This window comes from Pelobates fuscus, chromosome 1, assembly GCF_036172605.1.
Source record: "Pelobates fuscus isolate aPelFus1 chromosome 1, aPelFus1.pri, whole genome shotgun sequence".
In the NCBI taxonomy this organism is placed as follows: domain Eukaryota; kingdom Metazoa; phylum Chordata; class Amphibia; order Anura; family Pelobatidae; genus Pelobates; species Pelobates fuscus.
In genome coordinates, this window is record NC_086317.1 from 434,109,968 (window position 1) to 434,134,816 (window position 24,849).

At 40.8% G+C, this 24,849-nt stretch overlaps 1 protein-coding gene across 1 annotated transcript in view; it reads right to left on the reverse strand.

Moving 5' to 3' along the window:
* The window catches only part of LOC134571281 (WD repeat-containing protein 49-like), a 132,044-nt gene that overhangs the window by 55,290 nt on the left and 51,905 nt on the right, over nt 1-24,849 (reverse strand). Inside the window, exons 9-14 of the mRNA XM_063429455.1 lie at nt 8,304-8,349; nt 7,896-7,942; nt 7,408-7,528; nt 4,908-4,977; nt 3,498-3,741; nt 1,119-1,224 (exon numbers count right to left, since the gene is read on the reverse strand). Of these exons, the coding sequence (XP_063285525.1) occupies nt 1,119-1,224; nt 3,498-3,741; nt 4,908-4,977; nt 7,408-7,528; nt 7,896-7,942; nt 8,304-8,349 (634 nt within the window). The remainder of the gene's footprint in view (nt 1-1,118; nt 1,225-3,497; nt 3,742-4,907; nt 4,978-7,407; nt 7,529-7,895; nt 7,943-8,303; nt 8,350-24,849) is intronic.

The following is a 24,849-nucleotide window of genomic DNA, read 5'->3' on the forward strand; positions in this document are numbered from 1 at the left end:
CTGAGACCTTGTAACACTAACGAGTCACATGACACCGGGAGGGTAAAATGGCTAATTGGACCCAATTTGGACATTTCCACTTAGGGGTGTACTCACTTTTGTTGAAAATGGTTTAGACATTAATGGCTGTGTGTTGAGTTATTTTGAGGGGACAGAAAATTTACACTGTTGTACAGACTGTACACTTACTACATTACATTGTAGTAGAGTGTCATTTCTTCAATGTTGTCACATGAAATTATATAATAAGATATACACACAAATGTGAGAGGTGTACTCACTTTTGTGAGATACTGTATATGTCCATATATGTGTATATATGTATGTGTGTTCATGAATATAAATACATGTGAATCTGAATACATACATGTATATGCATGTAAATATGTGGGAGTAATTTTCCTAACAAGACGTGGTTGTGCATGGTGCAGAAGGAGACCTAAAAAAATAAACATTTTCAGTTTGGGGTGCGGGGGCCAAAATACATGTATCCTTGGGCCAAAACAAGTCCAAGTACTCATTGAGGCTATCTGCCTGTGTGAAGGGAATTTATTTTAGGTGATAGAGTAGGGGTTCTCAACCCAGTCCTCAAGGACCTCCTACCAGTCTAGGATTTAGGGATTACCTGGGTGTGTCTAAGGTGTTTAGAAAAAGAAAAAAAAATACCTTAGAGTCTAAGGTGTTTTTTTTTTTTTAATACCTTAGACACACCCAGGTAATCCCTAAATCCTAGACCGGTAGGGGGTCCTTGAGGACTGGGTTGAGAACCCCTGCGATAGAGGCTCTAGGTTGATACCTTGGTCAGAAGGTCACTAGACTTTTGGTAGCTTTAGAATGTAAATGCATTCAGGCAGGTTGTGTATTTAGTGTTCTGCAACTGCTTGCGATTTAGCAACATAAACAACAATAAACAACATAAACAACAATATATGCACGATATCTTTTTCATATTTGGGAGTGTTGGATTTGTTTTATTTCATGTAAGACCAGATGGAATTATTAACCATTTAAAGCATGTCTCGTTTTACTGTAACATATAACAAATCTGAAACCTATTTTTAAATTCTGTTAAAATTGAGAAATTACAGCGGACATTGCAATACATATTATTGATATACCTTTATAGTAGTGTCAACGGCAACAGAAAATATTTTGTTGTCTTCTGAAGAGATTTCAAGGGAAAAAATTGGAGCAGTGTGGCCTCTTAGCATCCCAATGGCACGTCTAAATAATAAATAAGCAAGCTATTAACTTTGTTATAACTAGGAAATTTTGTCCTTTCTTTAAAGAAACAACAAACTGATTAACCCTTTGAAAACAGGAATACAGAGCAATGTAGGGAAAAATAAAAAAACAGTTACGCAATGAACTTTTTTGACATGGCTTCATGTGACATAAATAGCATTAAATAGCATTAGCTTGGCATTAGCTTGGCATCTCATTCTGTAATTGTAAAATTGCTCGGTGATCCATTCCTTCACTGTTATGTAACACAGAACAAGCTATTCCCATGACAGTAAACACTTAATTATAGGCAGTAGACTTGGAGCTGAGGAATATGTTGGGTCTGTTCCTACATTTGAGGACCTACTAAAATAACATGGGGATCCAATTTTGCGTCCTGACTCAGAGGTTTAAAACTGCAACACTAAAAGGTTAACTATATTAATCATATTATTCCAAAGAGCATAACTACTCAGACATAGAAGTCACAACATATTCAAGGTGAATTCCAAGTAAATCATAGCGGACAAAGAATTCTTCCATTTTGGCTATTTTGACATTAAATTTGAAATTCACCTTAGTGAATAAACCCTGTTGGTGTATAGATCATGCATCTGCAGTCCCACCGCTCAGTTTCCTTCCATGTAGGACTTAAAACTCTTTGTTTATGGAGCCCTATCCACACCTCCCTGAGACTCACACAGCCTGTGTGAAAAAAAATGGTTTAATTTACAACCCAGTCTTACAGCACAATCAGTTTACTTTAGAATATATTATTACCTACTCTGTTAATTGAACTTGAATCATACAGGAGGCAATTGCAGGTTCTATACAAGCTATTAACAGAGCAGGAGATAAGAACTTCTAAATTAAATACACGGTGCAATATGGGAAGCTTGTGTAGACTCTTGTAGACAAATGTAGACTCTTTTTCATGAAGTCTCTAGGCAGGCTGCTTGAGTCGCAGCCAGGAGAGTTGTGGCTAGGTCTATATATATATAATGACAGAGAATTGAGCAGTCAGACTGCAGGGGCATGATCTACAAACAAAACCCACTTCATTAAACTAAAGTTGTTTTGGAGCTTAAAGTGTTGCTTGAAGGTTTAAAAAAGAATGCTATTGAATTCTGGACCAGTAACATCAGCTATTCACAAAACTCCATCATCAAGTTTTTTAATTTAAGCAGAATTTGCCTCGGTACATGATTATATGTCTCCCACAATTCCTGCTTTGCATGTACTAATTCTGAGTATTTGTGTTAGTACATGTAGCCAAAAAAGAACATTTATTAAAGAAATACTCCAAAGACAAAAAGCCCTTTAGCTTTCTCTTTTTCTTTTTTTTACAAAAGGTGCAGATTTCAATACAAATTGGCACTTTAAAAAATTAACCTTGTTTCACCCCCCTGGCTGTCAATCAGGCAACCAGCCTTGTTACTTCCTGATTTGAGAGGCAGGAATTGCCTTACAAAGACATCTCATTGAGCTGCACTGGGAAGTCTGTGATTGGACAGCCAGAGAAAGTTTGGGTTGGAAAAGGAAGGAAGAGTTTGTAAAGGCTGCAGACAAGAGAACTGTAGCTTTTGCAGACTGTGTTTATACCTCAATGAAAAAAAGCATTATGAAATGCATGCATGTTTTCATTTAGAGCATATTTACTAAGTAGTGATTTTCAAATGTATTTATCTTTGTATTTGAGCAATGGAGTGTCCCTTTAACTCCAACTAAGCTCTGCAGCTCTCTGTATTCTCTGTCTTAATGTCTTAATAGTACAGGTGGTCCTCGTTTTGCGACCTACCTGTTTTACGACGGCTCACACTTACGACCAGTGGTTAGTGCTAGCCGTGGCGGGAGGGGGAGGGGAGTTTCCCTGCTCTGGAAACTTCCCCGAACATAGACAAACGCACCAGAGCAGGAAATCCCTTAACTCCTCACTTACCGACCAATTCGTTCTACGACCAGGTCGTAGGAACGGAACTCGGTCGGTAAGTGAGGAATGTCTGTATTCAAGAAAAAAAATCTATTTAATTTGTAACCATATTATTTTAAAAGCTTAACGTTACAATGCTTTGACCTTTTGCTCCAAACCTGTTTTTCAGTGGAATCCATATAATATGCTCGAGGTGTAATTTGATAACAGTGTTTAAATAACAAGCTAACAGTGTTTACTTCACTAAAGCCAGGATTAGTGTTGCATATAGTACAAATGAACACATTTGTATGATTAGCTATTATCGGGTTTTAGTTTTCCTTACGGGGATTAATAACCTTACGTTGGTACGTATAGATTCCACATGCGAATAATCCGGTCCATTCCTCCAGTTGCAATAAGACTGTTCTTCTTACACAGGGCAAATGTTTTCACTCCTTTGTAGACACGGAACACAGTCTGATCTCCGGAGGATCTCTTTTGCGCTGGTCCAAGTGTAACCAGTGCTTGTCGACTCCTTGTGTCCTTCCCATGTTCTTTTATATCTTTCATTTGCTGTTCAACATTTGTTGTCCCAACTGTACAACCTAAAAGAACACATTGAAGAAAAGGATTAGTGATATGTTATGTAACAGTATTCCTAATACTTAGTAACCTCTAGCCAACGAGCAGCCATTTCTGCTGCCACCAATTTTTATATAAAAGGTTTAATCTTCCTAAATTATAGAAGAGTACACCAATGCCAGAGACCGGCCTCTTACTAGATAACCAATGCACCTAAAACTGAACATCTGAAGGACACTGAGATGCGGTTTTGCCAGTTCGGTTTCATTATACAGGATGCAACTTGGGAAAGTTTTGGGAGGAGACATTTTGTTTGTAGAGTTTGAAGATAATGTTGACCATTTTCTACAATATTTTTGGGATTGTTGGTATTTAGGGATTAATAGCATTGGCTTTGATGTGTTGCTGTGGATCACAGGGATCCTGTTCACCTTTGTTATCTTTATGATCCTTGTATTTTACACCTTGTTTTAATCTGAACATTTCAATAGGGATCTTACAGCTCTGAATCGATAGACTCACCGCTTGATTTGTGTATTCCTTTTTGTTTTGTTCCATGGAGGAATATCAACAGAACCATTTGACATGACTGGGGCTATTTCGTGGTCTGGGCTGGCAACAATTTGGCAGCTCATTTGGAGATTTTGGTAAAAAACATACAGAATACGTCAAGAAATGACTGTCTTTTGCTTTGTCATATTGCTTGAGGAAGGTTGCAACTCTTTTTGTGCTGTGAGTAACAATAAGCTATGGCCTATGAACTAGATGTTCTGTTTTGTTTTATATGTATTTTTTGAGTATGTATCTGTTGCATGCTTAACCCCTTAAGGACCAAACTTCTCGAATAAAAGGGAATCATGACATGTCACACATGTCATGTGTCCTTAAGGGGTTAAAGGGTCCTCTAAGTGCTGTAACCTTACAGCTCACTGTAGTTGTTATGGTTCTATGCGTCTATGGGTGCCTACCCATTGTTTTCTGTCAAATCATTATTGAGCTGCTTGACAAACACTGGGGGTCTGTCTGGTGCTCAAAGTTGGCCGTTAGGCTAAACTTTGAACTAAAGAACTAAAGAGATTTAGTGGTTAGTGTTCCTTTAAAACCATCAACTGCAGCATTGCATTCAAGAATATTGAGAAAAGCATGCATATATTGAAAGATTTTTCTATTCAATGCAAGATAATATTACCTATTACTAAAGCTGTAGATTCATCATTCGAGGCAGAAACAACAGATTTAATGGATTCATAGTACTTTATCTATAGGGGAGAGTAAGTTAGAAAGAGACAGTTAAACATTTAACAAGATCAACATTAAATTAGATATATCTCTGTAAAATAAAACTACCAGTACCAAAGACAGGTCTTCATACAGTCTGCGGTCATTAAATTGTTCTCTTACAGATGGTGCAGAAGAACTTTTTATATAAGTGAGTGTAAAATACTGCAAAGTGTTATATTGAAACCCATGTCCACACTCACCGGGTTATTTGAGTCAGCTATGCTTCAATTTTGGCTACTTTGACCTTGACCTTGAAATTCACTTACAGGGTTATTAACTTAAGTGTAGATTCAAGACAAATTCAAAGTGAATTTCAAATTTAAGGTCAAAATAGCCGAACGGAAAGATTTCTTTAAGTCTGCTATGATGCAGTTCAATTTAAATTCTCAATTTAGTGAATAACCCTGATAGAATTCTCTCTGAATTCCTGACAATTCTCACTTTTAGTAAATCCCATGAAGTACCACAATCCCATCTAGACCTGCCGTGGGACTGCCACATGGGGCTGCACAAATTGTATCAACTTTAACACAGGACCACAACATTTAGATAAAATACATAACTAGAACTTAATTACAAATAATAATTACAAAAATCACAAAAAACATTACATGCAGAAATTATTTATATAACCATTGAGTAAGTAAATATTGTAAAATGCAAAGGGGGGATGATATTTACCAAGCATCTTCAATCGGGGAACAACAAATCGTAACAGGCCACTAAATCATAAACAGTATAGGAGAGCAATAAAACTACACCCCACAAGACAAGAGAGAGAGACATGAGAGGAGAGTGCAAATAGATAAAAAGTAATATAATAATAATAATAATAATAATAATAATAATAATAATATAACAATCCAACCAAACGTTTTAGCACTCTGCCTTTATCAATTAACTGTGATTGTGAATTTTAGTGTGCCCTTCTTTCTAACATACACTGTTACCACACAGAGGAATAGTAACTGCAGTACCCAAAATCAAAATTAAATTCAATTAATTTTATTTTAACTTGTTTTCTTTTCCCTATTAACTCTTCATAAAAGTGAATTGAACTCATGACGTGAATTAACTAGGGAAAGATTTTACGGCTTTTTGAGCTTTTTTAAATTTTGATGAACATAATGTAGCAAATATATAAATAGATGGAATGACCAGGGACACAACATGTACAACATACATCACACTTCATATTCCATACCGAAGGATAAACAGTGAACGTACACTAAACAGCCTCCATGAAGTTTACATTTTGGCAACACAACTATTTTATACATATTGCAGGGGAAGCAATATGGTCACATACATTTGGCTTAGCAACGCAATACACAATTCAACCAATAGATGTCACTAGTAGATCAATAAAGGATGAAATACTTAACGGACATAATGGAAGGATAAAATACCTGATGTTCGTAAACAGGGGTAGGCAACCTTCAGCACTCCAGATGGACTATAATTCCCACAGTGTTCTTGTAACCATAATTCTGGCAAAGCATCAGAGGAGATGTAGTTCATAACATCTGGAGTGCCGAAGGTTGCACTCCACCAGTAGTTGGGAAATGCATTTTTTGATTCTTGTTTAATAGTTCTCCGGTGAGAAAAGGCCCGGCAACATTGCAGATAAAAGTTGTTTGGCAGTAAAGCCTTAACACAGACCCTGTTTGGGGGAGTTGGAAATATACCAGCCTCTAGAAAGTACTCAGATAATTTGTTACAAAGCATAATTAGAAACTGACGGAATTGGCCAAAGACTGAATCGGGTACTCTGAGCACCAAACCAATTGTAGCTTAATGAAGTAGTTTTAGTGTACAGATCATTGTGATGTTACTTAGAGGGCTACTTGGGGGCTGCAACACTGATCGGGTAAGCCTTCCAATAACAAGGAGGAGGCTGCTAACGTACAGAGAACAGCCATAAAGGCACAGAGGGTAAATGTCACTTTCTGTTCAAGATGGTCCACGTCATGCCAGAGTCACCATTCACGCACATTTGGGGTCGAGGGTGTGATGTGTACCAATGCGTTCACCACTAACACTATTTAAAGTTTTTTGGCCATATTTATTGTGCCCTATCATCGTTTCTGTTTCCAGGACTAATTTAGTGCATTCTTTATTCATGTCTGTTGTTTTGGGAATAGACCTTGGCTTGTTCCTGATATTGAGTATTTCTGTAACCCTGACATGGCTAGTTTATACTTCTCCCAGACATTCTGTATTCCTGAACCTGGCTAGTAATTTGTTTATTCTGCCTCCCATTTACTCTGACCTTGGCTCTGACCAATGCTCCCTGGTGGTCCAGTAACACTTCAATGATGATCGACATTCATTGGCAAAGAGCACAGCTCCCATTCGCTAGTTTGAGAAATGCAACAATGTTTTGTATTAAGACAATGTACTCGTACCTGGGTAACCCAATCATTGTGAACTTTCCAGCGAATAAAAGATACATGAGGTGATAAAACAGCCTTGTCAATACTGATTGTTGGCATGCCGCTGTCTGTTCGTGGCATCTTCTTCCAGAGTCTGAAGAAGACATTTTACATGTTGTGTATATATTAGTACAATCACTTTGAACTTTTTTTTTATATTTAGTACAGCCCTATGTGAAAGCATTTATTGCCCCATCTTTTTCTAAAATTCGTTTCTTCCATCTACAGCTCTGCTATCAATTTTTTAAAAAAGTCAGTAAAATGTTTGACGTAACATTGTGAAACTAGAAACAAGACAAACATCAACATCAAACCATCTCTGCTGCATAGGTGAAATGATAAAATCACTGTGTCCTAGCAGGGTATACTGTATGTATTCATATATTCATAGAAGATACTTGATTAATAATCAGATACCCCAGGATTTCCTATTCCTGTATTCAAGGCTTTCTTCTTCGTACCTTAGCATTTCTCCCACTGATTTCAGAAATAGAATATTCACACATCCCTGCAAGAAAGGATATATACAATAAACTAATCAGAAAACGTGTTCCTGTTAGAATAAGGTGCATTGTGCCCATTTAATTGTTGCCAACGGTTTAGACATTAATGGACATTAATGGCTGTGTGTTGAGTTATTTTGAGGGGACAGCAAATTTACACTGTTATACAGGCTGTACACTTACTACTTTACATTGTAGCAGAGTGCCATTTCTTCAGTTTTGTCACATGAAAAGATATAATAAAATATTTACAAAAATGTGAGGGGTGTACTCTCTTTTGTGAGATACTGTGTATGCCAGAATATATACAGTGACTTTTTTTTTAAAACAATTGAATATTTACACATTTAGATATGTTGTACCCACCTGATCATCACCGTACAAAATCATGCACTCGTCAGTGTCTGTTCCACTGAAAAACAAGAGTGAAAAATGCATAATTAATTTTACGTCATGATCATTAAAAGAATTTTTGTTAGAATTAGAATACGCAGTACGCTAGTCCATGGTGGTGAAACCTCTAACCGTTGCCTAACAGAAGCAAAATTAAAAACTGAATCCACTAAACAAAACATTTTGAAGGTTTTCACACACAGGAGTGTTTTTAATAAAGCAATTTTTAGACAAACCTGCTTATTTAGAAATATCAGTATTGTCCACTTTAGATAATTTGTCATATATATGTATATTTAGCACTGGACTAATACGGCTACAATCCCTACTTGAACACTATATTTTAATTTGTCACAGTTTAATGAACAAACCCCATTGGTCAGGACTCAAAATCCCCACTTACCACCAGCCTTTGTTCCGTGACAATTCAGCCCTTTTGAGTAGAAATTCCCCCTGGGTGAATGCATCATAGTATCTCCAGGTCTTTAGTGGCGAGAAACTTTTATAGACCGTCATTTGCAAACAAGTATTAAGCCAGATCAGAAAGAGGAATGAGAGGGTGCAAAAAAAATAAATACAAAAAATTTGTGTGGATGGATTAATGAAATGCAGTAGCCAAATGTAACTAAATACCCCTATAACTTTTTATTCTTCCAAAAAATTGTAACACACAACGCCTAAGGAATTGATTGGTGAGAATACTAGGGGATAATAATTCACAAGTTGTGAAAAGGACATTTTGTTGATTTTGATGTAATGTTATTGTATTGGTGTAAGAGTGACATATGTGTCTTTTTATAATTATAAATAAAGCATAAAAAATGTAAATAGAAAAAAAGAAATCACAAGTTGTGGTTCAACCGAGCCTTTGGTTTAATACGAAGTGAGAGTTTTAGCATGCAACATTGCTCAGGCCAATGCAGAAGCATTAGCCCGAGCAGCAGAAAGGGGCTTCACCTCAATGGGACGAAATGGTCATCGTGCGAAGAGCGTCCCTTTACGTTACTTTAGTCTAAAATGTGCAATCACTTAAATCTCCACAATTCTGAGTATACTTTTTTACATTTACATTGACGAGATTGTCCCAATGATTTAACGGGCCTATATATACTACACTGCCCAGAATAAGATCAGAATTGTATTCTTATCTAATCCAATGATGTGTCAGGATATGACACTCTGGACATCCTCCAGCATCTTGTTGCACAGATTCTTTGTATGTTAGGATTTCCATGTGATGTTGTACAATGGCACCTTCACTCACTGTGGCAAGAGGCACAGATCTCATTTCAGTGGCTTATTGTACCACCAAGCTCGTCAAACCTTTAGAATTAAAGTGTGTGCCTTAGAATAAAAGCCAAAAAAAAGTTACCTGCCCACTATCCTCAATCCCTATTCACATGTAAATAACAGGCGTCCTACACTAACAATTCACCCCGCAGCTTTCAGCGGAAAGGCTAAATCTCTAATGAGAAAGAAAGAGGTATTTTTTATAAACCCCTACAAACGTATTAACCCTTAATAAGGAACACCTGGGGTCGGTTTGAGCGCAGGGCTTAATTGTGTGTATGCATGCTAGTTTGAGTATAGTCTGTATTTTCTTTTATGGAAAAAAAGTTAATTGTGTGCAAAACAAACAGGAATCCAACTTTGCTAGAAGATTGTCTCACACCCATTTGGTCACATTTGACAGAATTAGCTCACAAAACATGCAGAGAATTCATGGTGTGAGGAGTGTTTGCTGTATTAGCATCAGTTTTCAGTTTGTTGCTTTACCAGTATTTCTAAGTGTACACAAGAAAAGGAATAAGACATGGATTGAACGAGGTGTTGATTGTATGCTCTGACCCTGGAAAATGGTCTGGGTGTCAAATGAATGATTACCCATTTGAAAACTAATGAACTGAAAAATAAGCTAAAATTAAAAAAGAACAAAAAAAGAAAACCACTACATTGTGTGCAAAACAAACAGAAATCCAACTTTGTTTGAAGGTTGCCTCACAGCCATTTGGTCACATTTGAAGGATTAACTCACATGGGGAAAACAGTCATGTCTCCAGGCAACATGCACACAATAAGTGTTTTGGTTGTTTTTTTTAATGTAAGAAATTGGAATGTGTGAAAAGCATTAAAGAGCCACAAATACATACTTGCCAAGTGTCCTTATTTTGGGGCCAAGTCCCTCTGTCCCACTTATTTTCTATCCTAATGTCCCACTGTTCTTGGAGCTCCATGTTTTTTTTTTTGTATCTGAGTGTATAACAGAGCTCCACAGCAATAACACGCCCAGTAATGTATCTTTAAACTACAATAAATGTGTTTAGAAATCAGTCTGTGTAAATAACATACATTTTTCTTAATCTAAATTACATTGTAGCATCCTCAAAATGTTATTAAAGGGACACTATAGTGACCAGAACAAGTACAGCTTATTGTTTATTTGTTTTGGTGGGTATAATCAGTCCCTGCAGGCTTTTGCTGTAAACACTGTCTTTTCAGAGAAAATGCAGTGTTTACATTGCTCCCGAGGGAACCTCAAGTGACTATTACTCAGATGGCTACTAGAGCTGCTTCCTGTGCAGCACTGACATTCAGCGTCTCCATGCTCTGCATGATACTGATTGGCCAGCGCAGTGGCTTCACCCCCGCTCCACTTCCTTGACTGAGATCATCAGAATTGATGCTCTCACCCAATCCAATGGCGGTGGAGCCAGCGCCGGCAGACTTACCCAGAGCTGGAATAAAAGTAAGATTTAACCTATTGAAGTAGGGTAAGTGGTGTTTTTAACATGTGTACGTTTGTATTCCTCATCCTATAGTGTTCATTTAAGTCACTTAAAGTTTCCTAGAACAGTCCTTGCCACTAGCCAAACCCCTTATTACACTCTTCACATTAAAGTGTCCCTCCTTGTCCATTTGAAAGTTTGGGTGGTGTGCAAATATACAAACAACATAGGAGATTTGTCTAAATGTCACCAACACTATTCCATCTAGTTTACAGTAAATATTTGGTGCAATTTATTAAATCTATTGCTATTTTTTCCATCTATTGCTTTTTTGCTCCTAAACATAATTTCTCTAAATTTCTCTTTCTTAAGTGCAACTGATTTATGACTTTTTTTTTCCCACCACTTCCACCACTTCCGAAAACTGGTGGTATTTTTCCACTACTATAAATTGGTCAGTTTTCTGAACTGGCATTATTTACTATAAAGAAAACCATCACTTTTTTTTTTTTAAATCACATTAGTAAATACGACAAAAATAAAGACAGAATGTAACCAATGGTTTTCAGATCACTTTGATAAATATTCCCTTAGCTGGAGGGCTGGGTTGGCAATCTATCCTATTACTATTAGAAACGCTAGTTTTAGAGCGTTATGTTCCAAATCTCAACTTTTAATTGATGTCACATTCCACAACATTCTGAGTGTGACTTATTTTTTAGGGTTAGTCTTATTGTCTGTGTATTAGGGTTGTAGCGGTACTTACCCTCTCCAGGGGCCGGCCGGGGTCCTCCCTTCTCGCCGCGCGCGGTCCTGCTCCTGCACGAGCCGCGCGCGGCTCAGCCAACGATGGGATCAGTCAGGCGGGCAGTGACCGCGAGAAGCGGTCACATGTCCCGCCCGACACTAAGAGCGCGCCGCGCGTCTCGGGCGCGCTCTTAAAGGGACAGTGGGAGACTAAATTAGAATCAGTCTCCCATTGGCCCCTGTCAGGCCACATTCCCCATACACTCACGTTTTGGGGGCGTGGATATGACAGGGGCCAATCAAAGTGAACCTTAAGGGTATTTATACTCACCTGTTTCCCTTGCTCTTTGCCCTATCGTGGTTTCTGTCCAGTTCCCTTTAGTGCTTGTATCGTTCAGTTGGTTTTTTGGTGCTTGACCTTGGCTTTGTTCCTGACTCCGCTCTCTCCTTATCCTTGCTTGTTTATCCGCTGTTTTGTCCTCTGTGTACCAGTCCTCGGCTTGTTCTACGTTACGCTGTCTCTCAGTTCCCTTGACCTCGGCTTGTTCTGACTCTGTCTTTCTCTCGTCCTAGTCCGGCCATTCTAAGGTCCGGTAAGACGATCACTGTTTCTTGTCCCTTGACTGTGAACTATTCCTGCGTGTTGGGGTATATTACCGTGACATTACGATAGGGCCATGGACCCCGCAGGTTTAGGTCAACAGATGGCCACTCATGAGGCTAGATTCGCAGAACAGGATCACCGTATGGATCAAATGGCTCAAGCCATCCAGACACTGTTATCCAGATCTGTTCCGGTACCTGTACCTACGCCTCCTGTAAACCCTATACCGGACACAGCTAATATGTCTAATGCTTCTGCTCATCTAACCCCGCCACCTAGGTATGGAGGGGACGCTAAGACATGTAGGGGATTCCTTAATCAAGTGGAATTCCACTTCGAAATGTACCCACGTTCATTTCCCACTGACAGATCTAAGGTGGGTTTTCTTATGCACCAGCTTACAGATAAGGCACTAGAATGGGCAAATCCTATTTGGGAGGCTAATGGGTCTATGGTACACGACTTCAATAGCTTCCTCACAGCGTTCCGTAGAACATTTGACACGACTAAAAGGTCAAAAAATGCCGCCAGGGCATTAATGAGAATAAAGCAAGGATCTAAATCTGTAGCCGATTATGCTATTCAGTTCCGGACCCTTGCCTCACAGGTAGATTGGACTAATAATGGCCTTACTACTGCCTTTATGGAAGGTCTGTCTGATACTATCTTAGATGAGGTAGCAGCTAAGGACCTCCCTGTACCCCTGGAGGACCTGATTGACTATCTTATCGATATAGATAACAGGATCCGTGACAGGTTATATACCAGGTCCAGAAATAGACATTTTGTTCCCTTTAACTCCCCTAGAGCTGAGACTCCCGAGGGATCTAAAGGTTCTGAGGAGGAACCTATGCAGTTAGGGGTTGCTAAACTTACCGACGCTGAAAAGCTTTATAGGAGAAAGGAGGGACTTTGTCTTTATTGTGGTAGGAGGGGTCATATGAGACAAGAATGTCCCGTGCGTCCGGGAAACTATCGCACCTAAGACCGTATAGAGGACTGGCCTTGGGTGTGACATCACAGTCCTCACATTTGCCTCTTAATAAGTTACTTCTTCCTGTTTCCCTGCACCTTGATAGTGACTGCATAGCAGGGAATATACTAGCCCTGGTTGATTCCGGAGCGGCCGAAAACTTTATTGATTCCAGTTTTGTCAAGGAGAATAACATACCCACCAGAGAGAAGGAGACACCCTTGGCCGTTGAGGCCATAGATGGTAGACCATTATGCTCTCCAATTATCACACATGAGACTGTTCCCCTACATATGTCTACAGGGGTGTTACACTCTGAGACCATTCGGTTTCAGATCATTACTTCTCCTTCCTCTCACCTCGTGTTAGGGTATCCTTGGTTACGTACTCATAATCCCACCATTGATTGGGAGTCAGGACAAATAGTTTCTTGGAGTGATTCTTGCCAAGAGTCTTGTGTTGTTAAAGTCACCCCTTTGAATTCTACTCATATTCCTCCCGTGCCTACGGTCATACCCTCTCAGTACCTGTCTCTTAAATCTGTTTTTGATAAAAGGGAGGCTGAAAGATTGCCACCTCACAGGCCTTACGATTGTGCAATTAATTTATTACCTGGTACGATGCCTCCCAAAGGGAGAATATATCCTTTATCTCCTCAGGAGAATCTGGTTATGGAGGAATATATCAAGGAATCTCTAGAGAAGGGATTTATAAGAAGATCCTCTTCCCCGGCAGGGGCTGGGTTCTTCTTTGTGTCTAAGAAAGATGGCGAATTAAGGCCTTGTATTGACTATAGGGGCCTTAATAAAATCACCGTCAAAAATGCGTACCCCATACCTTTGATCACAGAACTTTTTGATAGGCTTAAACAGGCCACAGTTTTTACTAAATTGGACCTTAGGGGTGCTTACAACCTCATACGTATCAAAAAGGATCACGAGTGGAAGACTGCTTTCAATACCAGGAGTGGCCACTACGAGTACACTGTGATGCCCTTTGGTCTTTGTAACGCCCCAGCAGTTTTTCAAGAATTTATTAATGATGTCCTACGTCAATTTATACATACATTCGTTATAGTATACTTGGACGACATATTAATTTATTCTAATGATTTACAGACTCATCACATGCATGTTAAATTAGTGTTGAGAACTCTTCTGGTTAACGGTCTCTATTGCAAACTCGAAAAATGTTCATTTGATCAATCTGAAGTCCAATTCTTGGGTTATATAATCTCTGCCAAGGGTTTTCGTATGGATCCCAAGAAACTGTCTGCCATTATGGAATGGCCTCTGCCCCAGGGTTTGAAAGCCATTCAGCGTTTTCTGGGGTTCTCTAATTATTATAGGCGTTTTATTAAAGGATTTTCTGCCATTGTAGCGCCTATAACCAGAATGACCAAGAAGGATGGTAATACTCATGTCTGGAAACCAGAAGCACTCGAGGCCTTTGAATTCTTGAAAGCTACATTTGCCTCTGCTCCTGTTTTACAGCATCCTGTCCCTTCACTGCCCTTTATTCTTGAGGTTGATGCTTCTGAGATAGGGGTAGGTGCTATCTTGTCTCAAAGAGATTCACCTGAAAAGCCGTTACACCCTTGTGGCTTCTTTTCCAGACAGATGTCCAAAGCAGAGAGGAATTATGATGTAGGCAATCGTGAACTCCTTGCTATCATTTTGGCGCTCAAGGAATGGAGACATCTGCTAGAGGGTACCAGGGATCCTATCCTCATTTTAACGGATCACAAAAACCTCTCATACCTTAGTGAAGCAAAAAGATTGTCTTCTAGGCAGGCCAGGTGGTCTCTCTTTTTGTCTCGTTTTAATTACATAATCACTTACAGACCGGGTGATCGTAATACTAAAGCTGACGCTCTGTCCAGACAATTCGAAACTACTGACAAACTCGAGGTCGATGTTATCCCTGTCATTCCGCCTGACAGAATAATAGCGACTACTGTTCTTTCTATTTCGTCTTCTCTCTTACAAACTATTCAGGCTAAACAAAACTTGGCTCCTGAGGAGAGGCCTGCTGATAAGCTATTCATTGATATACCAGAGAGACGAGACATCTTGTCATTATATCATGACACTAGAACTGCTGGACACCCTGGTATTTCTAAGACAGTCTCAGCAGTTTCTAGATATTTCTGGTGGGCTTCCTTGCGCAAGGACGTCACCGATTACGTTAATGCCTGTAGCACTTGTGCCAGTATGAAGTCCTCCCACAGAGTTCCTTGTGGGTTGTTGCATCCGTTGCCCATACCCGAGAGGCCATGGTCCAATATATCCATGGATTTTATTGTTGAATTACCTCCCTCTAATGGTAAAACTGTCATCCTGATGATTGTGGATCGTTTTTCTAAGATGGCTCATTTTGTGTCTCTTCTCAAATTGCCATCATCCAAGGAACTTGCCTCTATCTTTGCCGGGGAGGTGTTTCGGTTGCATGGTATTCCCACTTCGATCGTGTCCGATAGGGGTAGCCAGTTTATTTCCAGATTCTGGAGAGCGTTTTGTGCAGAGATGGGTATCTCCCTCTCGTTTTCTTCAGCCTACCACCCCCAGTCTAATGGAGCTGCTGAACGTGCCAACCAATCTCTGGAGCAGTATCTTCGCTGTTTCGTGTCCCACCATCAGAACAATTGGGCTGACCTGCTTCCTTGGGCTGAGTTTGCTCGTAATAATGCTGCTCATGAATCCTCCGGTAACAGCCCTTTTTACGTTGTTTATGGCCGGCATCCCGTGGTTCTTCCAGCTGCATTCTCCTTACAGGGCATGCCAGCTCTGTACGAACATTTGGCTAGTCTACGTAATACTTGGGAGCAGGTTCAGTGTTCTTTGGTGGCCTCAGCTGCTCGCCAGAAGGTTCACGCTGACAAGCATCGCAGGGCGGCTCCATCCTATGCTGTGGGAGACCGGGTTTGGCTTTCTACTTGCAATATTCGTCTTCGTGTGCCTTCTATGAAGTTGGCCCCTCGTTTTATTGGTCCTTTTCGTATCTTGCATGTGGTTAATCCTGTCTCGTATGCATTGGATCTTCCAAAAAATTTACGCATTCCTAACGTGTTTCATACCTCCTTGTTAAAACCCCTCCTGTGCAACCGTTTTACTCGGCATGTCCCCCCTCCTCCTCCGGTTTCGGTGGAGGGCCATGAGGAGTTTGAAGTGGCGGCTGTAATTGACTCTCGCTTGCTTCGGGGTCGCCTCCAATATCTGGTACATTGGAAGGGCTATGGGCCTGAGGAACGCAGTTGGATTTCCGCTGACGCTGTTCACGCTCCTCGCCTTGTGCGTTCTTTCCACGCTCGTTTTTCTGCCAGGCCTGCTCCTCCCCGCCCGGTGGGCGTGTCTTCAGGGGGGGGTACTGTAGCGGTACTTACCCTCTCCAGGGGCCGGCCGGGGTCCTCCCTTCTCGCCGCGCGCGGTCCTGCTCCTGCACGAGCCGCGTGCGGCTCAGCCAACGATGGGATCAGTCAGGCGGGCAGTGACCGCGAGAAGCGGTCACATGTCCCGCCCGACACTAAGAGCGCGCCGCGCGTCTCGGGCGCGCTCTTAAAGGGACAGTGGGAGACTAAATTAGAATCAGTCTCCCATTGGCCCCTGTCAGGCCACATTCCCCATACACTCACGTTTTGGGGGCGTGGATATGACAGGGGCCAATCAAAGTGAACCTTAAGGGTATTTATACTCACCTGTTTCCCTTGCTCTTTGCCCTATCGTGGTTTCTGTCCAGTTCCCTTTAGTGCTTGTATCGTTCAGTTGGTTTTTTGGTGCTTGACCTTGGCTTTGTTCCTGACTCCGCTCTCTCCTTATCCTTGCTTGTTTATCCGCTGTTTTGTCCTCTGTGTACCAGTCCTCGGCTTGTTCTACGTTACGCTGTCTCTCAGTTCCCTTGACCTCGGCTTGTTCTGACTCTGTCTTTCTCTCGTCCTAGTCCGGCCATTCTAAGGTCCGGTAAGACGATCACTGTTTCTTGTCCCTTGACTGTGAACTATTCCTGCGTGTTGGGGTATATTACCGTGACAAGGGTTAAGTAAACAAAATATTCATGTAGGAGCCAGATAACCTAGGGTGACAATCTATGGATAGGAATAGCGGGTAACTCTGATAAATGAGAAATTATGGAAAGAGAAACAGGTACTATTCCAGATCTAAGAGTAGTTCCAAATAAAACTTAACTTTTAATATGATATAAATAAAATGAATTGTGCATCCACAAAAATATGTACTAAAAGTGAAATATACAATGAAAAAATCTTGAAAACTAAAGTATCTACAAGTGTATTTAGAGATAAATATACTCTAACATACAATGTTAGACAATGTTAACAACAATACACAGATACTGCACCAAAAACCGCAATAAGCTTGTTAAATACAGGGTAGCAAAATTGTATCTTTAGAATCCCAAAGCAACAACGTTTCTACCGTCTTATCTCATAATAATCCCTTGAGGGTAAAATCCAAATATAATGGAGAGACTAGTTTGACAAGTATAACAAAGATAGATAACTACTAAACAGTGTTTTACTAAATGCTCAAAACCCTGTTTGAGGTCAAGAGTCTAGATGTACCAATGCAAAAAAATAGGCTGCTGGTCTGCTAGAACATCTGCTAGCTCAGTACTAACGTGTTCCCATAAAATAAGGGAAAAATCATAAATAAATAAATAAATAAATAAATAATGTGAAAATGATGGACAGTAAATAATCCCAATAAACACTCAAAGTAGGATAAGGGTAACCAATCACATCTATAGCTAAACTGTGCTTTCAAGGGCACCTGCGCTATCAGACGAATTAGAATAACTAGTTAGCTGATGATAACTGATGAACGGACTGAAAACTGCTCGGCATATGTGGTCATTATAATCAATAAAATGCAGCATTAGAGGTACCAGAATCTGTGCATCTCATCAAGCAATACACAGAGCAGCGCCTCTTCAAGGGAGACCAGTGTCCAGAAAATAAACTGTTTGAATAGCGCTCTATTGATGCTCATTGGTTAGGTCGGAGGCCAAGGAGAGTCCCATACTAAGATTGAAAGAAACGTTCGCCAATCATAACATCCTTAATGGGAGAAGCTGTTCTCGATTATTTAAAAAAACAGTCCAGGCAACACAACCAATTTATTTCAATGAAATGTTTATGGTGCCCGGAGTGTTCCTTTAAATCACCTTTATTTCAGACAATTAAGTCAGAAATGAAACTCATCATTCTGCTAAACATGAGGAAGACAAACCCCATGTGATTTCACCATTGAGTATGATATAGTTGTACAATTGAGCAACATTCTTTGTTCAGGAGGTAACTGATCTCAGGAACTAAATGTGATTACAGTCACATATCGGTATACCTGACATTTGTGTGTCTTAGTTGAAAGACAAATACTCCACCTTAAAACATTTTTATATTGTTAGATTTTTATCCTATTTTATCATATAGGTATTTCGGCTGCTAATTAGAGAAGAAATATGAAGTTAAACCAGTAGGATGGAACCATCCGCCAAGAAACTGGCTACAAGATCATGAGTCAGTCCGCCAGTGATACTTGACGACTTCCCAGTTCCAGCACAATGCTCTGAGTGCCAGATTAATTTTTAAGACAAAGACAATCTATTTTTACCATTTAGTAAACCAATCTTGAGATAGCTGAAAACTTTTCTGTTACTCGCAAGTGGATTTGATTTCAAGGTCTCAGAGAAAATGGAAGTGTATCAAAATTTACACAGAAATACCCAAACACCTAATCACTGTGAGCAAGCCCAATACCTTCCCAGGTATGCTGATCGGGGATGCTGATGCAAGGAAAAGCTTCTTGATACATTAAATAAAGTTATGGTTCCTTTTACCCATACAGAATTGTGTAGGATATATAAAGGTTGTGTTAAAAGCTTGAAATGTTTGTGCTATAACTATCAAAAATGAATGGCATGAAAATACTATTCACGCAACTTAGAGGGCAGCACAGCACATGAGACAAATTGTATTTATGGACATGGCTCTGGGTTAAAAAGTGAGAGGTAAGGGTAGACTATCTTCCAACAACAGCCATATAAAGTGCACAATATATTATCCCATCCTGGGGAATATATACCTACAGCAAACTTTAAATAATACAAAGATACATTTATTCCATAATAGCAGGGTGGATGGGAATGGCATAAAAATATGCTTGATGTGTTTGGGGCCTTGTGGCACTTTAGAGAGGTCTCTAAAGAGGACACTCTAGAGAGGACAATAAAGTGCTACAGTTAGTTTGCTGTACCTGCAATCAGGTCTGTTGAAATAGCAGGTGTTTAGACCACCATTTTAATTTTTGTTAAAGAACGTTTAACACCATAATGTACTAATGGTCCTCTAGAGATGATATTTTTTTTTTATTTCTTTTTAATGGTTCTGGTACGTTATTGACCATTTTGAACAGTAAATCCTGCAGAACTAAGCAGATGTTGCTTCCTGGACTTTGACATGAATCACATGGATTTATCTATGTCAATGATAAATTAAGAGGGTCAATTATTCTATCACATCTTTGCTCCATGCCTCAAGGTGACAAGAAAGTGCAGGGTAGGACTCCAGAATTTGAGTGTTCATCATGACTAAAATTTACTGAACAAATACTAGAGCAGAGAATCTAGTAAATAGAACTATTGCGGACCAGTAAGGTAAATGAGGCCGCACCTATCATTATGTACAATAGACTCTGGTTACACGGTCTTCTTCAATCTAGACTTTCAGAGCTGCTTAACAGGTTTATATGTTGAACAGATTAATTCACTCATGATAAGAGATAATGAGTCTAACAGTTATTTACAAGGAAATTCGGTAGAAAAAATCTGAAACAATAAACGTGAGTCACATTATGACATCTGTCACTTTGAAGTGAGACAATAGATGCACTAGTTTACCACCGGTCTCTGATTTGAGCATTTAGTGGAGCCAGATGCTACAGAAGATATTTCTGTGATTAAACCTGGGTTCCTTCAGGTTGTGGTTCACTCTAAGGTACATATGTGCTAGTGTATCCAATAAACCTGTTAAAAGTATTTATTATATTTCTCATTTTAAAAGAAACTGTCAATTCTAGGAATACCAAAACATTAAACATCACTCATAGCTTGTGCTAATATTAGTGTTAACCTTTTCTTGCGTTGTTCGATTTTCTTTTCAAATGCATATTAAATATTTAGCAAATTAACTCACAATAACATTCAGTCCAGGCACAGCCAGCACACACAAAATTGTTTGTTTTCTTCCTGTTCAAATGTGCTCAATAGCAGAAAAAAGCAACATTTAGAATGATGATTGACAGGGCTCTAAGATGGAGGTTCCTAGTTCTAGGACTGTTGTGTAAATTTCTACATTTTATTTTAGTATTCAATCTTCACAAAAACATATTTTCTAAATACAGGGAGTAGATGAACATAAAATCACTAATCTTGGAGGGGGCGGAGCCAACCTCAGAGCTGAATGACCGCATTCTAACGGCGCTCCGTGTTAACCTGCACACAATCCATCTACATCGGGTATCCACAGCTCAAATGGGACACTCCAAACGCTCCCTCTCGACACAGAGTCAGCCCGGCAAATATCCAGCTTGTAAATCGGAGGTCTTAATGAAGTTGTTTTGCCATCATGCGGACTCTGTCCCAGACGCGGTAGGTGCCAATATGGTGCCAGAATCATCACAAGACGGGTCGGCTCCATCGAGCCTGGAGGGCTCAGAAGGCTCATATTTTACAGCCGATACAGAGATTAAAGATGCCCCTTGCAACCTACCTTTTAAACAGGACTAAGCCTCGATGATGGGAAAGCTGGAAATGTCATTCCAGACTAAACTGGAAATGATCAGCACGGACATCCGCCATATTGGAGGCAGAGTAAGTACATTGGATGATGACAGAGATCCCCTACACACACAATGGCAAAACTCAATAGAAATCCAAAATACTTACCTGTCTCACTTACACTGAACACTAGATGACATAGACAACAGAGGCAGACGTAATAATCTCCACATCAAAGGCCTCCCTGAACAAGAACAGGAAAATCTCACCACCACACTCACCGACCAATTAAGATCGAGGAATATAAGTTACAGATAGGGATTCCGTATGGCCTTGATAACCACACAAAATGGCACCTCATACTCCCTAGCCTCCCCACACAACGTACCGTCCTTTGCCCAAGCGCTGGACTTACCGGTTACACATATGCCAGATTGGTATGGTCCGGCCATGCAACCACCACGACCACATCTTCAGCAGCGCCCCCACTGGCAAACACCATCCAGGAGACAGAGGATTTATCGAACCGGGACACAATCCCATATGAGTTCGCAGAGAGGTGCCAGGGCCTTTTAATTAAGACAACGCGGACTCCACAGGCAGAGTCACTTCACCAGAGACTGGACGCATATGGACACACTTCCACATTTTCTCTCTGGATATTGTTAGACCAAAGACAGCCCACACAATCCAGCCACTCACCCGGAATTACTCACCTACACCAGGCCTGAGACCATGGACGTCTTTCCGGTGAGCTCTACAGGCCATCCTGTACTGCACGGAGACTACAACTGGGATAAGCCAATGACAAAACCAGGCTTGTACCCTCTTGGAATATTCTTTAGACAACCCATCTATCTGGTACAGACTGTACAGTAATGAAACCATGATCTACCGGGACACTAGCCTCGTAACTTTTTTGGGGTACCCTCCGGGTGAGATCGGTCTAAGCTATAACACTTCATGAAGCTCCCTATAGGGAATCGGGTCATATTATATCCTATGCTAGATTAATGCTGTTGGCTAAATACCAAGTTGTTCCCTTTTTATTTTTGTCTGCATATACCTGAACCTCTCCCGCCCCATGCACAGGCACTACAATAGCCAATATACGCTCCAGCCCCTTTCTGGCAATTTCCAGGTAGACAGACCACCGTACTAAGCTATGGGCCGCAACCCAAACACAGTCCTCCCCCTCCCCTTTTCACACGAGCTTGGATGGAGATGTGGGTCACAGTTTAAACAATATGCTTTAATAGGCCCTCCGGCACCCCCCTCTCTTCCCCTTCTTCCCATGTACTGGGGAAGGGGCAGTGGAAGACCGGGTGGTGGATGGCCGGGAGGGGTAAAATTCAGATTCCGTAGCGCTGTACAATGGGTGGACTAACAGACATGTAATTGAAACCAGACAACTGGACGTACAGGAACAGAGAGGTGGAGGGCCCTGCTCAATGAGGGAGTAGGGTATAGTGACACAAAGGGAAAAGTAGGGGTATGAAGTAGTTTGTTAGAAAAGTATTCACTGAGGGCTTAGTAGGTAATTTTGACAGTTGCAGGAGCAGAGTCTTGGGGGGTGGGGGATAAAAACCTGCTAACAGTTTAATTGATATGCTTTCTTGAAAAAGTGAGTTTTCAATGATTTTTTTAATGAGTGGAGATTGGGTGAAAGTCTTACGGAGAAGGGATGGGAGTTCCTCAGAGGAGGTGCAGCCCTGGAGAAATCTTGTAGGCGAGCATTAGAAGTTGAAGTGCGAACTGAGGATATACGTAGGTCTTTGGCAGAGCGTAGGGGCCTTGACGGGACATACTTGTGTATTAGGGAGGATAGGTAGGTTGGAGCAGCATTATGTAGGCATTTGTAAGCAAGCACCAGAATTTTAATTGAGCCCTATATTTAACTGGAAGCCAATGCAGGGACTGACAGAGCAGGGAGGCATGGGAGGTGCGAGCGGACAGGAAAATGAGCCTTGCGGCCGCATTCATTATAGATTGCAGTGGTGCAATCTGGGAACATGTAAGACCACTGAGAAGGGGATTGCAGTAGTCAAGGCGAGAGAGAACAACAGCATGGACCAGCACCGTAGCCCAATCTGGCGTTAAATAGAGGTGATGGTGGCGCCGTTGACTTGGAGGGAGACATGGGAGTGTTAACATTTGAGGGAGGAAAGACCAGAAGTTCTGTTTTGGACAGGTTGAGTTTAAGGAAGTGAGCAGCCAGGCAGTCAGAGACACGAGTCAAGATGGGCAGAGAGAGATCAGGAGTGGACAGGTAGATCTGCGTGTCATCTGCATAGAAATGATAACGGAAGTCAAAGGAGCTGATGAGTTTACCAAGGGAGGCGGCATAGATAGAGAACAGTAGGGGACCAAGGACAGAACCTTGGGGGACGCTGACAGAGAGTGGTTGGAGTTCGAGTCAACTTACACATACATAGATTAAAACTAGATGCCCAAGAATTCAAGGTGGCAGCATTTGCTGATGACCTGCTCTTCACCATAACCCACCCTGTGAACTCCATGCCCTATCTCTTGGAAGAGATCTCGCTTTATAATACACTCTCAAACTTCATAGTGAACTTCATTAAAAGTGAGATATTACCCCTCCATATCAACCCCCACTCAAAATCAACTTTACAACAAACATACCTATTTGTGTGGGCAGACGTGGCAGTAAAGTATCTTGGGGACCAATTACCTAGAGAGCTCCATATCTTTACGACCTCAACTCCCCCCTCTATTGCAAAAAATAAAAAGTTATTTCACCCGATGGAACAAGCCTACATTCGGTTGGACATGCCGTACCCATATTCTTAAAATGAACACCCTGCCAAAGGTTTTATACCTCCTACAAACACTCCCCATAGCACTACCCATCACATTCTTTACGACCATTCGTGGCTTGTTTAACTCATTCATTTGGGCTCAAAAGCACCCTAGGCTTCCTCTTAAGACAATAATGTACCCGAAACTGCAGGGGGGGCTCAGCCTACTCGACCTTGAAGCCTACTAGAAGGCAACAATACTCACCAGAATCTACGAAGAGACCTCTCCACTACCCAAAACACATTGGACACTACTGGAACTTCAGGGTTTCCAAGTTCCTCTCCACACTGTGCCATGGCACAAAAACAGGAAGACCTTCCTCAAACACACATACTTATCACATCCCACCATCATCCCCACCCTCAAAGTATGGCAGACACTGTGGAAACTCCCTAACATATCACAATACCCCTCTCCGCTTTACCCAGTCACACACAACCCACTGTTCCATCCAGGTACGTCCATGATCCCCTTCCAAGATTTCTATAACACCCCATACCTAACACTAGGCAAGATGCTTACTCCAACAGGTATTCGCCCACTGCAAAACCTTCTCTCTCAAACGCAACCCTCCCCGATTCTGACATTCACAGGTGACACCTTTCTTAAACTCCACACCAGAATTATTACAAGACTTCAGAGATCTGACGCCCTTTGAAAACCTCTGTTGCTAATCATCTCCTCAAAACCAAACATTTATCCACATTTTACAAACTAATCCAAAAGGACATCTCACCACCACACCCTAGATACATGACAGCAAGGGAAGAGGAACTTCTCATCTCTTTCTCTGACACCGAATATATGCATCTTTTCTCCAACATCTTCCACACCTCTATCAGAAACTCTACCCAA